Here is a 15,166-nt window from a genome sequence, read left to right as displayed (position 1 = left end):
CTTATAATGTTTACTCAAAATTCAAACAGGGGCGGTATCATGCTGTACTACACCTTGACAGGTGACAAAACCTGTGCTGTCCGAGTGCTAATTTAAAAACTGCTCTCTTCACAACTGTGTTCTGCGACAAGACACAGTCCTAGTTGAGTTTGTGCCCTATGGTCATAGTGACGCATTGAAGAGAATGACATATGTCCATTGAAAATCGAAGGAAATGCCTCAAGATCGATTGCCACAGTCAAGCATCGCAACAAAGGAGTTCTTCAGTGATTTTGGGGGGATGCTTAGCGTGCAGCTCTGGTCTCACCTACTGGTGAGTAGTCGTTGAGTTTCTTAACAAATAAACTTATCTTGAAAAGAAATTGCTTTGCTGACCTGTAAAAAGGTTATCTGTTGTGCCAGTGAATGCCTGACAATAGTATAAAAAAGGGGCTGCGTGAACAGACGCAGTTATAGTCTCTCCCTAACCCAGACCCCTCCCAAACACACTTAGTTTTAATTTAGGTTAGGAAAAAAACAGCATTCTGGCTGTGGTGCCATACTGTCCGTCATCTTAGATTGTGATGTCACAGTGATGTCATCAGAATGACCTTGACCTTAAAAATTGGCCAAATCCACCATAATTAACTTGAAATTCGCAAAAATTTTCCAAAATTTCCCCAAAATTATTAACAAATTTCCAAGTGTAAGGACCTTTTTCCACCAAAACATCTTAAATTTATCTAAAAATTTGAATTTTTTTTCCCAATTATTGGAATTGATGTAGCATTTTTTCCTCACAAAATCCGGAGAGGCAAGTTTTCTCAGTGTGGAGCAGTTTTCCTGAGGCACCATCAGAAGTCATGACCTTGAATTTGACTATCAAGTTGAAAATCTGTACATTTTGACTAAAAAGTTCTGAAAATAAAAAATATGTATAAAATTATTTATTTACAATATTTAATTTCTAAATAGATTACATTCTCTGGTGCCAACCCGGGGAGGACCATTTAATAAAAAAATAAAAAATATTAAAAAATAAAAATGGAGAAATAAAAAAAACTACTATTTATGTCATGGATTTTGGAGTCTTTGGTACGAACCGGGTGAGGTCATTCGATTAAAAATACCAACCAGTATGAGGTTATGATGAACATCTTGGATCCGCTATTTTGATTTCTTCTGCTAGATTTTTCTGCCACTACAGTGGTTTATTTTTTACTAGTTAGAGTACATTAATGTAATCGCCATACCTACAGCTATCTTAACATTTGCTATCTTGTCGGCTATCTTGGCTACAAAATTTTAATCTGTAATTATTAACCTAAAAATTTGGAAACCATTCCCAATTTTTTAAAATACCTATGATTGTTTCCGTCCTTGGTAATATCCTTGGTCGACGCAAAAAGTTATTTTAGCTTGAAAATATTTAATTAATGTCACCTCAATTCGACATTTTACCATATAAGGCAACCACTTAAGTTAAAAAATATAAAACAACACATTTCACAAATAATATTAATTATGTGTGTTCTACGCTTCTAAAAGTATAAACAAGCAAAGCGTATCTAGATTTCCACATCTGCTACACACGAATTTAAGCGAGGTGGGAAGCCCTACACTTTAACGAAGGATTGTACATTTCTTAGTTGTAAAATCTTCTCCACCAAATATATGTCAAAATACATCGTAGGCTAAATCTCTTCGGTATAAAAGCGGCCACGAATAGGCACATTATACAAATCTTTGAGGTAGTAGGTTATAAGTCAGATTCGTGAACGGGGAACGTACTAAATAGTTTGGGGCTCCAATTCGCCCAAAAACCTTTCTCGAAGACACCTTTATGTTTGGAGATCTGTACAATGGCACTGAATTTAGCTTTACAATTTCATGGATCTTTTTTTCTTCATGTTGGGAAACATGGTCCGAAACAGGTGCTCATAATTTATGTGATGGGGCTTCATTTTTGTGGTAGAATGCACTGTGGAATTGTATTCACTTATTAGTTTCGACAAGATATCCAGCCTCTTGTAAGTTTGGTTATCCGTGAACTGGTGCTACATCTTGATGTTCAAATTTCTGTTAAAGCTCTCGACTACAGAGACTTTGATATTACTAAATTTAAAGTAGTGTTTGATGCCAAATGTCTTCATCAAAGCCTTGGAGCTTGGATGTCACACTGTAGAATTCTTTGCCGAAATCTGTTTTCAGGTGTGGCCGTACACGTCCACCACGCAAAATTTCTGTCATGGCTTTGGTTAGTTCAGTCGCCTTCTTCGATTTCACAGATCTGCCCCAAGCGAAATTGCTATACACATCGATGACCGTAAATATGCAGTTGAAGCTCTTGTTCATTCCGGAATATGGTTTCATTTCAACATGGTTCCCGTAGAATAAATCATCAAGTCCACACACTATGACTTTGCGACGAAGGTATTTCCATCTTGCAGAGCTTGGAGTTCACATCAATTCCAGTTAATCTCATAGTATGTTGCCAGCTTCCCTAAATTATTTGAGTATGGAGACTATTTAATTTGTGTGAAAATAGTTTCCTGCACTTATGGACTTGACAAAGCTTCCCCTGGTGTGAGGGGCTCGTTGTTTTCTGTAATGAAGTGAGTCACAAAATCTGTATCGGCAGCTTTAAGCCTTGGGGTGCTATGAGATCTTCTTAACTGTTAAAGACTGGAGGTTTCTTCAAGGTCATCATTTACCATGAACCCCTTGAATGAATATTCGTCTGAATCTACAACGAAGTCATTGATTTCCCTGTAGTGCTTAGATTCTGGTTCTTGAGAGATAAGTTGTTCACTATCACCAACAGTTGGTGAGGTGGGCTAGCCTTCTCTCACCATTGCTGGCATTTCGTTGAGCATATTTTTTTATAAGAACACAATGTCTCTGCAAATAGTCAGTTGTTTAGTCGTTGTATTGATGAGGTGATATACTTTCCTGTTATCACAATAACCAATGAATATCAGGTTCTCGGATTTGAGGTCCTTTTTTTTTCCTCTTCTCTCTTGGAATTTGGGCAATGGCTTCACAATCGAAGATCCTGAGGTAACTGAGGTTCGGCTTCCTTGGATACAAGCTTCGAACGGTGTATTTCCCTCAATGACTTTTGTCGGGCTCCTGTTGTTGAGATGAACAGAAGTCGCTACTGCTTCGGCCCAATACATTTTTGGTAGTCTTGCATATTGTTATAATAAGCACCGTGCCTTTTCAACATTTTTCCGATTAGAACACTCCATGACCTCACTCTGCAGTGGTGAAGCTCTGATAGTGCGTTGGTGTCTAATGCCCTTCATTTTCAGGAAACTGCAGAATTCACTGTTTACAAAATCTGTCCAATCATCTGAGTGTAAGATTTTTAGTTTGTGATCCTTCTGGTTTTCAACAAGTATTCTTTGAACACATTACAGATCTGATTATTTGACCTCAGGACCGAGAATAATTATCTATGAGGACAAAAATTACTTACTTCCTCCAATAGATTCTTTCATGGGACCACATAAGTCCGTATGCATTATTTACAATGGTTCCTTTGCTCTAAAGATGCTCTGTTTGAATGTAAAATGAGATTGTTAACCTTTGACACAAATTTCACATGGGGCCTTGCTTGTCTGCATTTGAGTTCAGTATTTTACCGCCATTTTTACGAAAAATCACAGTATTTCCTTTGCTTGTGATTTTACTCACTGATAGTAGGTTGGCTGCGATGTCTGGAGAATGAGGCATGGTGATGAGGCTGGTCTTGTCATTGATTGAAAATCAAATATCAACATTTCTCACAGCTTCTATCGGTAGAGGATTGTTGTTTGCCATTAGAATTTTTAGCTTAGATTCATATCACAATTCCATAACTTATTTTTTGTCCATAGCACTGATGCACACGAATCTAAATACCACCCAGTTTCACTGTTTTCCTTGTTTGTTAACATACATGCTAAAAATGCATGGTTGGTTTTATAGTCGAAATCACTATCCCTTGTTCTTTCTTTCTCCTTTAACTTGACACGACAGTATTCAGCAAAATGACACATCTGGTTGCAGTTGAAGCATTTGCGAGGTGCTGCATGGGGTTTGTTTTTGTTGTTGTTATTCCATGACGATCGATTACTGTAGAGTACTGTATATATATTATATGATTGAACTTGGTTTGAACTAGATTTTACTTCTTGTAGAAATTTAATTTTAATGGGCTCAGCTGTAATCGGAGTTCCTGAGCTCTCCAAGGGCATTATCATGGGTTTGTACTCTTCTGGAAGACCTGCTAACAATAAACTCCCAACCCTTTCATCAGATATCTCAAACTTAATATCACGTAGGCGTTGGGCTGTTAAAGTTATTTAATTCACATAATCTTCAACTGATTTGCGGTTATCTAAGCGAGTCAAGATTAATAGTTGCAACAACCCAACTTTCCAAGTTAGGCCAGAATCTTAAAATAGCGTTTGGATCTTGTTCCATGCTTGCTTTGCTGTTTCACATTTTTTAATGTGGTGGATTAAATTCATCTCTACCAGTACCTAATTAAATCTTGGCTAATGCCTTGCGATCTTTCTCTTTCGTTTTATCTACGTTGATGTTTCCTTGGACGACATCCCAATAGTCTTCTTAGCTTAAAAAAGCTTACATATGAAATTTCCAAGATGCGTAGTTTTCACGACCTTTCAGTTTTTCCAGGAAGGACAGACTGTTCGATGCCATGACACCAGGATGTGAAATGTTAATAATATTCGCTCTCCCTCGTCGACCGATCTCGTTAATCCGCAATGATTGACACACCTGAGCACATAACATTTGTTGGGTATATGCAGTTTAGATAATAATGCATTAGTCAATAAGTGACTGGTTTTTACTACACATGATAAACATAACACAAACAGCAATGGTCGCGACATACACAAACTAACTGGTTACAGGAAAAAAAAAACAGGAGTGGGGATACAACACTAGAGTCAAGTTAAGGTTTAAACAATTTACAAATCAACAAAGTCCCGGGAATAAATTTCTTTTCTACAGTTTCACGATTTCAATTTGTAGGTTGGTGACATCTTGCGACTTTCATGTTTAATAAACGATCATGATTTTCTTATGTTGGTTGCGTGTTGGACGTGTCCCTTGTGTATATTATAAAAGCGGCTAATCTCAAAATGAATGGCCAGTTTAATGTGCTTGCAAATATTTTCAGATGTAGGTTACCCTTTTAGCCGTTTCGTCCCCTGAGTATTTTATAAAACTGGCTTTTCTCTACATGAATGGTCCGGTTAATGTGCTTGCAAATTTTTTCAGTAGTAAGTTACCCTTTCTGTAAAGTGGACATTTTTGGGTCCTTTCAGAAATGTAAACTGGTTTCCAATTGAATTGGTCATTTGCCATCGGTTTTTTTTGCTAGATTATGAATTAGTGACATGCTACCAATGAATGCTTTCACACAGTTTAAGTATCAGCTATTAAGAATAGGCCTTGGTTTTTCTGTTAAAACATTGAAAAATTAACACGACTGAACCCAAACTACTGGGAATAATAATAACTGAAAGATTCCATCTTGGTTTCAACATATTTCAAGCCATAAAAATGTTTTGTCTTTTTTTATTTTTCAAAATTTGTCTTCTTTGAAGAATAGTACCCAACTTCAAGGATGAATGAAATATATTGTGACTATCTGCTAAAAATAGTTTCTCCTGTGAAGCCATTCGCGTTCAGTTTTGGATTTGGAGTGGAGAATGACTACAACTGGAATAATACTATCAATACAGACTAATTTAGAGTATTTGTAAATCTTAAAATGTGTGATTTTTAACTCAACGGAGACAAAATTTAAATATTAAAATACGGAAAAGAACCGTTTCGGCCTAGAAACAGTTGAAACCAATATGGCGTCTCTCCCTGAATGTTGGGCTCCCTTGCCCTGCAGTACCTGAGCCACCGGCTTCCTGGGCCGCTTATCCCTGATGTACTCCTGCTCGGGGGCGGGCTGACGCGCCACCTGCTGCTGCGGCGGCCTGCGGGGCGCCACCTGTGGCTGTGGCGCGAACTGCGGCTCCGCTGGCGGCCTAGGCCGGCCCTGCAGAAAGCCACGCCCCTGCACTACTTCCTCCTTCCTCCAAACAGCCTAGCGCTAAGATCAACATTACCACATCGGGCCAACTGAAATGTTACTTTATTGTGGATTTTCGGTTATTTTCCTAATGCAACAGTGTTTAATTTTGGTACAGTGTTATTGTATGAATGCATTTTGAAATAATAATAAACAAGGATAAGTAGAAATTTCAATATTGTAAAGTTAGTTTAAAAGTTGAAAGTATTTATGGTACTGTGGATTTAAATATACTTCCGCCATAAGATTTTTTTCATTGAAAGTTGGAAGAAAGTTTTTTTTTTGTATTTTGTTACATTGGCTTGTCTTCTACTAACATGTGAATTTAAAAGTTCATATTTAAATATTTATTTGTTCTGAATAAGCAATTTCTAGATCTTTTTTTTTTAGAATTTATTATTTCTTGGCTTCTGAGTTGTAGCCACTTCGAAGGCGAAGATTTCACCAACGTTTTGGTTGACCCTGCAGATGCCATCATCAGGTTAGCAGTTACCTAGGTAACTAGGTCATTGGTATTTTTTTAAACTGGCTGAAAAGTGTAAATTACAAAACTTGAAAGCCGAGCTTGTGTCGACGATAATAGTCATTGTAGTTGCAGATGACAAATTCTCTGAAATGCTACAAATCTATGCTACCTTGACTACTGACCTGGCAGTTAAACTTATTTAAACAGGCCGCAATGGACAGACAGCAGCAACATACAGTGAGACAACAGTTTGAGATTCCAACTGATGTCATTAGTAATTCTGAGGGACATTAGGAATTTCAGACTGTTGGCAGCATGTAAAAACCAGTTACCACCTCCAAGGAAAAACATGAGTGACAGCTGTCACTAAATCATGGAAATTAATGCAAATGTTTCAAATGTTGCCGCAGTTCGGTAAACTGACGATTAAAGTGTATAGCAAAAAGTACGATATCACAATTATTAAAAAAAGGCATTATGAATGATGTTACAGAAAAGTAGATGTTCAAAAACTATATACAACTGATGGACAGCGGTGAAGATTGGTACTATATGGAGAAGGTGCAGTCATAGAAGGCTGATGCTGATGTCACAGTGGTGGGAGGGGAGTTGTGAGAAAATATTGGTTTGATAATAAACAAAACCACACCAGTTTTATAGAAAAACACCAAAACATAAGCAACTAACTGTTTAATCAAAGGGATTAGCACTGCCCCTCAAATATGGTATCAATAGAGATTACTCATATGTGCAATTGTGTTTGAACCATACTTAATTAAATATACATGTTTATCGAGAATGCTTGCAACTATTCTCACTGGATGTGACATGGGCACAGCTGAAAGAAACAAAAATGTTTACGAAGTGAGATGCTTCATGGGGATTTTGGCCGGTGCCCCCAAACAAAAATTTTTCTGTCTGAATTACATTTTAAACACCATTTTGGTTAAATTTCAACCATTTTCCCCTTTGGTGTAGCACTATCAATGAAGGATGGAGGAGATATTGGTAGATTATGGATGAGGTTTGTAATCAAGCATGCGACATCCTAATACATTATACCTTACTACGAGAACACAATAAAATATTTGAAGCAGTACTTAAAAAATTGCAGGAGAGGGATTTATACTAAATAATGATAAGTGCCAATTATAGGTGGCATCTGTAAAATTCTTAAGACATTTTGTAGGTAAGGGTACTCTATGTCCAGATTTAGAGAAAACCGAAGCCTTTAGAAACATGCCAGAACCTTTGTACGTCCATAGCCATACCAGTCCTTAGGTATGAAAAATTATGTCATGAAATTCACTCCCAATTTATTTTGTAAAATACAGCCCCAAAGAGCACATGAGGTGCAAAATGAATCTACAAAAAATGTTTAAGAAGAGCTTATGCAGCAGCATACATTTGCTCTGTACATTAGAAGGCCAAAGATAAGAATCTTGGCAGATGTATCATATATGGACTAGGGGCAGTTCTTGAAAAGAATATGACAGATGTAATATATAAGCATTCCAGGAGTATCAAAGAGAACAGAACTAGGTTCACACAATTAAAAAAAAGAGTTCTTGGGAATAATAGGAGCATGTTAAAATTCTCAGGATAACATTTCATGCAGAAGAGTATATATACACCATCAATCATCATACACTTCTGCTATCATTACTTTATTACATACCCTTATTAGAGCTTCATGCCAGACAGCAGAGGTTTAAATGACTATTGCATTTCAGGTATAACATACAGTATATGCCTGGTAAACAATAAAATGTGCCTGTTACACTGTCTTAGGCACCACTTTCAACAATGGATGGGAAAAGCCAAAGCCAAGTAGAAGATGCTGAGGAACTCTACCTTTATAATGCAGTAAGAGAAACTCCATTTTTGGATGTTAAACTGATTGAAAATATGGAAATATTATGTTATTTTGGGTCAGTGAGGGGAATGTTGACGTTTATTTAGAGTCTCGTCATGAAGGATAACAGAATTTCCAACCCACCCTTACTCTGACCGGACACAAATTAGCGATTACATGACAGGCACATGAAAATTGTCAAGTGTCGACTTTTAGCGAATAATTCAGTATGGTGGCCAGGAATAGTCAAAGAGACAAAACGGATAGGGTTAAATGGTGCGGCGTGTCTAGATCTTAGGCAACAGAGAGCAGAAACACTGTTGATAACACTACTGACCAGTGGACACGAGCTAGCTTTTATTATTGCTTTAATGATGCTAAAAAAACACTTGCAGGACTACTGCAACCTGTTTCTGGAGGTGATAGCTTAGATAAGATCACATCCCAATCTATCAAGGAATGGCATGGCATAGATTCCCACAAATTGAGTGAACGGATGAACTCATTTCACATAATGGAAATTGAAGCTATTTGCAAAGTAATAGGTTCAACGGGACAAATTCCTGCCCAATTTTCCCTCAATCTGAGGGTGAGGCCAATATAAATTCTTTCTAGTTCGCCAGATTCTAACCTGGGACTTCTAGCACACAGATGCACACCTATAGAATCAGGCTTGACCCTAGCAACAATGCTGTTCGGCTGAAATTAATAAATACACTGTTCACCACGCAGGCATACCTAGAGCCCTCATGTAACAGATATAACATAATTAAGAAGTAGGGATAAAGACTGAACATTAGGATTAAGAGCTGTTACTATTTGAAAAAGGAAATAATGTATAGATTACTGACTTGAAGCATAATGGTTTGGTTAAACATATCTCCTCTTCACCACATTCGTACATCACAGTCACCAATCAGGAACCTATACGAAGAAATAGACATCACAACCACAGATTGATAATGAAGATACATCCCTACAAATGGAGCAAGACGTTGGGTTAGAGTCACCAGATCCAGCACAAGATTCTTCCTTAAGTGGCAACACCGCAGAAAGAGGCGGATGTCTCCAAGTTTAGATCTCCATGTTAGAAAACACCAGGTTCAACAAAAGTTTCATCTTTCCGAGGGTTCCCAGTAAAGGATGACTATAAGAAGACAAAATTGTATAGAAATTCCAATAAAATAGTTAGAAATGTTTTAACAATAAATGTGTTTTCAGTGAAGGTTTCTCGTGAGACATCGTGCCTAAAGTCACAATCAGTTTTTAGGAAGTAGGCATTCCATAGTTTAGTGCCATTCCCCCCACATAGAGGAAGGTATAAAATGAAGTGCAGGAGCAGACAAGTAGTAGTGCAGGAGCAGACTGGTGGAAGTGCGGGAGCAGACTGGTAGGAGTGCAGGAGCAGACTGGTGGGAGTGCAGGAGCAGACTGGTGGAAGTGCAGGAGCAGACTGGTAGAAGTGCAGGAGCAGACTGGTAGAAGTGCAGGAGCAGACTGGTAGGAGTGCAGGAGCAGACTGGTGCAAGTGCGGGAGCAAACTGGTAGGAGTGCAGGAGCAGATTGGTAAAAGTGCAGGAGCAGACTGGTAGAAGTGCGGGAGCAGACTGGTGCAAGTGCAGGAGCAGACTGGTGGGAGTGCAGGAGCAGACTGGTAGGAGTGCAGGAGCAGACTGGTAGAAGTGCAGGAGCAGACTGGTGAAAGTGCGGGAGCAGACTGGTGGGAGTGCAGGAGCAGACTGGTGGAAGTGCGGGAGCAGACTGGTGCAAGTGCGGGAGCAGACTGGTGCAAGTGCGGGAGCAAACTGGTAGGAGTGCAGGAGCAGACTGGTAGAAGTGCAGGAGCAGACTGGTAGAAGTGCAGGAGCAGACTGGTGCAAGTGCGGGAGCAGACTGGTGGGAGTGCAGGAGCAGACTGGTAGGAGTGCAGGAGCAGACTGGTAGAAGTGCAGGAGCAGACTGGTGCAAGTGCGGGGGCAGACTGGTGGGAGTGCAGGAGCAGACTGGTAGAAGTGCAGGAGCAGACTGGTACAATTGCGGGAGCAGACTAGTAGGAGTGCAGGAGCAGACTGGTGGAAGTGCGGGAGCAGACTAGTGCAAGTGCGGGAGCAGACTGGTAGGAGTGCAGGAGCAGACTGGTGAAAGTGCGGGAGCAAACTAGTGCAAGTGCGGGAGCAGACTGGTAGGAGTGCAGGAGCAGACTGGTAGAAGTGCAGGAGCAGACTGGTAGAAGTGCAGGAGCAGACTGGTGGAAGTGCGGGAGCAGACTGGTGAAAGTGCGGGAGCAAACTAGTGCAAGTGCGGGAGCAGACTGGTAGGAGTGCAGGAGCAGACTGGTAGAAATGCAGGAGCAGACTGGTAAAAGTGCAGGAGCAGACTGGTGCAAGTGCGGGAGCAGACTGGTGCAAGTGCGGGAGCAGACTGGTGGGAGTGCAGAAGCAGACTGGTAGGAGTGCAGGAGCAGACTGGTAGAAGTGCAGGAGCAGAATGGTGCAAGTGCGGGAGCAGACTGGTGGGAGTGCAGGAGCAGACTGGTGGAAGTGCGGGAGCAGACTGGTGCAAGTGCGGGAGCAGACTGGTGGGAGTGCAGGAGCAGACTGGTGGAAGTGCAGGAGCAGACTGGTAGAAGTGCAGGAGCAGACTGGTGGAAGTGCGGGAGCAGACTGGTGCAAGTGCGGGAGCAAACTGGTAGGAGTGCAGGAGCAGACTGGTGGAAGTGCAGGAGCAGACTGGTAGAAGTGCAGGAGCAGACTGGTAGGAGTGCAGGAGCAGACTGGTGCAAGTGCGGGAGCAAACTGGTAGGAGTGCAGGAGCAGACTGGTGCAAGTGCAGGAGCATACTGGTAGAAGTGCAGGAGCAGACTGGTAGGAGTGCAGGAGCAGACTGGTGCAAGTACAGGAGCAGACTGTTGCAAGTGCGGGAGCAAACTGGTAGGAGTGCAGGAGCAGACTGGTGCAAGTGCGGGAGCAGACTGGTAGGAGTGCAGGAGAAGACTGGTAGAAGTGCAGGAGCAGACTGGTGCAAGTGCAGGAGCAGACTGGTGCAAGTGCGGGAGCAGACTGGTAGAAGTGCAGGAGCAGACTGGTAGGAGTGCAGGAGCAGACGGGTGGAAGTGCGGGAGCAGACTGGTGCAAGTGCGGGAGCAGACTGGTGGGAGTGCAGGAGCAGACTGGTGGAAGTGCAGGAGCAGACTGGTAGAAGTGCAGGAGCAGACTGGTGGAAGTGCGGGAGCAGACTGGTGCAAGTGCGGGAGCAAACTGGTAGGAGTGCAGGAGCAGACTGGTGGAAGTGCAGGAGCAGACTGGTGCAAGTGCGGGAGCAAACTGGTAGGAGTGCAGGAGCAGACTGGTGCAAGTGCAGGAGCAGACTGGTGCAAGTGCGGGAGCAGACTGGTAGAAGTGCAGGAGCAGACTGGTAGGAGTGCAGGAGCAGACGGGTGGAAGTGCGGGAGCAGACTGGTAGAAGTGCAGGAGCAGACTGGTGCAAGTGCAGGAGCAGACTGGTAGAAGTGCAGGAGCAGACTGGTGGAAGTGCAGGAGCAGACTGGTAGAAGTGCAGGAGCAGACTGGTGGAAATGCAGGAGCAGACTGGTGGGAGTGCAGGAGCAGACTGGTGGAAGTGCAGGAGCAGACTGGTAGAAGTGCAGGAGCAGACTGGTGGAAGTGCAGGAGCAGACTGGTAGAAGTGCAGGAGCAGACTGGTGGAAGTGCAGGAGCAGACTGGTAGGAGTGCAGGAGCAGACTGGTGGAAGTGCAGGAGCAGACTGGTGCAAGTGCAGGAGCAGACTGGTGCAAGTGCAGGAGCAGACTGGTGGGAGTGCAGGAGCAGACTGGTAGGAGTGCAGGAGCAGACAAGTAGTAGTGCAGGAGCAGACTGGTGGAAGTGCGGGAGCAGACTGGTAGGAGTGCAGGAGCAGACTGGTGGGAGTGCAGGAGCAGACTGGTGGAAGTGCAGGAGCAGACTGGTAGAAGTGCAGGAGCAGACTGGTGCAAGTGCGGGAGCAGACTGGTGCAAGTGCGGGAGCAAACTGGTAGGAGTGCAGGAGCAGACGGGTGGAAGTGCGGGAGCAGACTGGTAGAAGTGCAGGAGCAGACTGGTGCAAGTGCAGGAGCAGACTGGTGGAAATGCAGGAGCAGACTGGTGGGAGTGCAGGAGCAGACTGGTGGAAGTGCAGGAGCAGACTGGTGGGAGTGCAGGAGCAGACTGGTGGAAGTGCAGGAGCAGACTGGTAGAAGTGCAGGAGCAGACTGGTGGAAATGCAGGAGCAGACTGGTGGGAGTGCAGGAGCAGACTGGTGGAAGTGCAGGAGCAGACTGGTAGAAGTGCAGGAGCAGACTGGTGGAAGTGCAGGAGCAGACTGGTAGAAGTGCAGGAGCAGACTGGTGGAAGTGCAGGAGCAGACTGGTAGGAGTGCAGGAGCAGACTGGTGGAAGTGCAGGAGCAGACTGGTAGGAGTGCAGGAGCAGACTGGTGGAAGTGCGGGAGCTGACCTGCTGCCGGAACTGCTGGCGGCTGGGCACGGGCAGGTCCTCGGGCGCGGGCCGGGCCTGCGGGGGCCTCTCGGGCCTGAAGGCGGGCCTCGAGGGGCGGAACACGGCGGGCTGCAGGCTCTGCGGCCGCGCCGGGGTGGGGGCTGTCCTGGGGGGTTGCGGCGGCGGCGGGGGCGGGGTGTTGGGGGCGGGGCTGTTCAGCTCCAGCTCCAGGGCATCGTACTCGGGCTCCTCCTCGGGCCGCTCCTCCACGGGGCGGGGCGGCAGGCTGGCGAAGGCGGGCGGCAGCGAGGGCCCGCTGCGCAGCGCAGAGAAGTCCTCTTCCTCCTCGTCCTGCTGCGGGGGCGGCGGGGGCGGCGGGCGCGCGGCGGGGGGCCGGCGCACCCTCAGCACGCCCTGCGGCAGGGCGCGGCCCCCGAGGGGCGCCTGGATCCTGCGCAGCTGGGGGCGGGGCGCTGGCACGGCCCCTGGGATCACGGGCCGCGGCGGTGTGGGCGAGTCGTACTGGGCGAGCGCCGCCCCGCACAGGAGCGCCTGCAACACGGCCTCGGGGTCAGTATACGCCAACTTGTCACCGTAATAGTTGTAACGCTCATGTCTGGGGAAAACTATTAATTAAAAAAAAATAACACCTGAGCACGTCATTTAGTACTCTCCAAAGAAGTGTAACATCTAAACTCGATAATGAGCAAAGTTTTGTTTTATTATGTGGCAAATACACTTATAATGCAAAAATCGGACACGCAATTTAACATACCCGGTATTATTTAAAAGAATGCCGAGCGTGAAAATTGTATACCTAAGCCAATATGTTTTCAAATACATTTCTTGACGCGAATTACACATAGATGTCACACCCACCTCTAGAATCTTTGTCGGAGCAGTTACGTCGAATAATAAATTTTTTTATTGGCAGACCGAAATTTTTAACTAAATAATGAAATGGCTCCGATAAAAGTGAAACAAGACTTGTAATAATTCTAAACCCCGGCTTTGGAACTGATTTTCGTCAAGAAATTTCATCCAAATACTGTCGATATTATTATACAGTTAAAACTATAAAGTTTCCCTTTGGCTTTGTGCACTTTTTTTTGCGTCATCCGCCACAGATGGCAGAACCGTTCCGTTCCATTCTCCAAATTAGTCTTACCAAATGCCGCATACCGAGAGCTAAGATGTTACACATAAAAACTATTTTGACAAATGATTACAACCATATTAGAAAGGACAGTAGTTGTTCGGTCAGATCATTTGCCTGCAGCTAAGGGGATCCGAGTTAGAATCCTGGCTGAGTCATTCCTGGCGTGTCGGTGCGTGTTCCCGGGTCTCACTGTGCAGCTAGTCCATTGACATGTTACATGAGCTTTGCATTTTTTAGAGGACGCAATTTTATTTTTGGGACATGTTTGGGGGGTCAATAGGAGCTTAACCTCAAGTTTGTGGGGTCGCCACCCTTGTCCCCCGGCCGCCATCTTGGAAAAAGGGGTGCAAACACCTTTTTCGCGATATCTCGGAAACTATGCATCCTACAAAACATTTGTGAAGACATAATTTGTAGAAAATTGATTTGCCTACAAATATGTTTACATAACGTTTTGCCCTAAATTTAAAATTAAAGAAGTTATAAGCAAAAACGTAAGAACATTTCTATAAAAAATTTTTTTTTCTCTATAACTTTTTTTTATACATTTTACAAAAAAATTACCTCAGACCAATCTTGTAGACCGTCTTTTTAGGAAAATTTTTCTCTATAATGTTTTTTTAATTTCATTCATTTAAAACGCTGTTACAGCGCTCCAAAGTTGATCGGGTTCGTCAATGATCATGAGAATCCGGTAAAAACGAAATGTTTAACTTAGTTTGATGATCTTTTTTTATTGTAAATACATTTTTTTAAATTTTTTGTTAAATCTTTACAACTTTCCGAAAAAGCAATTCCGAAAAATTTTCATATTTCGTTCAGAGATTTGGCATGTTCGAAACGGCATAATTTTTTTGAAGAAACAGTAACATGCACAGTTTTTCTTTCTTTATGGTGTGAGTATGTCAACAGTGAATAAAATGTTTTGTTAATTAAGCATTATTGATTGTCGTTGATCATTGATATCCTGAACAGTTATTTTGAAATGAGTAATGATTTTGTTATTTCATGTTTATTTAGAAAACTGTTTTCTCTCTGTCGTTTGACCCCTTACAATGTACTGACGAGTGGAGGTTTGACTTGCCAAAGAGGCGTACAGTTACTCGGAGACGGTAGATGCGGGGGGAGGTGG

The 15,166-nt window shown here is 43.2% G+C and overlaps 1 protein-coding gene across 1 annotated transcript in view; it reads right to left on the bottom strand.

Moving 5' to 3' along the window:
- The window catches only part of LOC134541499 (uncharacterized), an 88,959-nt gene that overhangs the window by 3,395 nt on the left and 70,398 nt on the right, over window positions 1-15,166 (bottom strand). Inside the window, exons 2-3 of the mRNA XM_063384993.1 lie at window positions 12,894-13,427; window positions 5,903-6,049 (exon numbers count right to left, since the gene is read on the bottom strand). Coding sequence (XP_063241063.1) covers window positions 5,903-6,049; window positions 12,894-13,427 — 681 coding nt within the window. The remainder of the gene's footprint in view (window positions 1-5,902; window positions 6,050-12,893; window positions 13,428-15,166) is intronic.

This window comes from Bacillus rossius (genome assembly GCF_032445375.1).
Source record: "Bacillus rossius redtenbacheri isolate Brsri chromosome 4 unlocalized genomic scaffold, Brsri_v3 Brsri_v3_scf4_1, whole genome shotgun sequence".
NCBI lineage: Eukaryota > Metazoa > Arthropoda > Insecta > Phasmatodea > Bacillidae > Bacillus > Bacillus rossius.
This window is presented reverse-complemented; position numbering and strand designations above follow the sequence as displayed.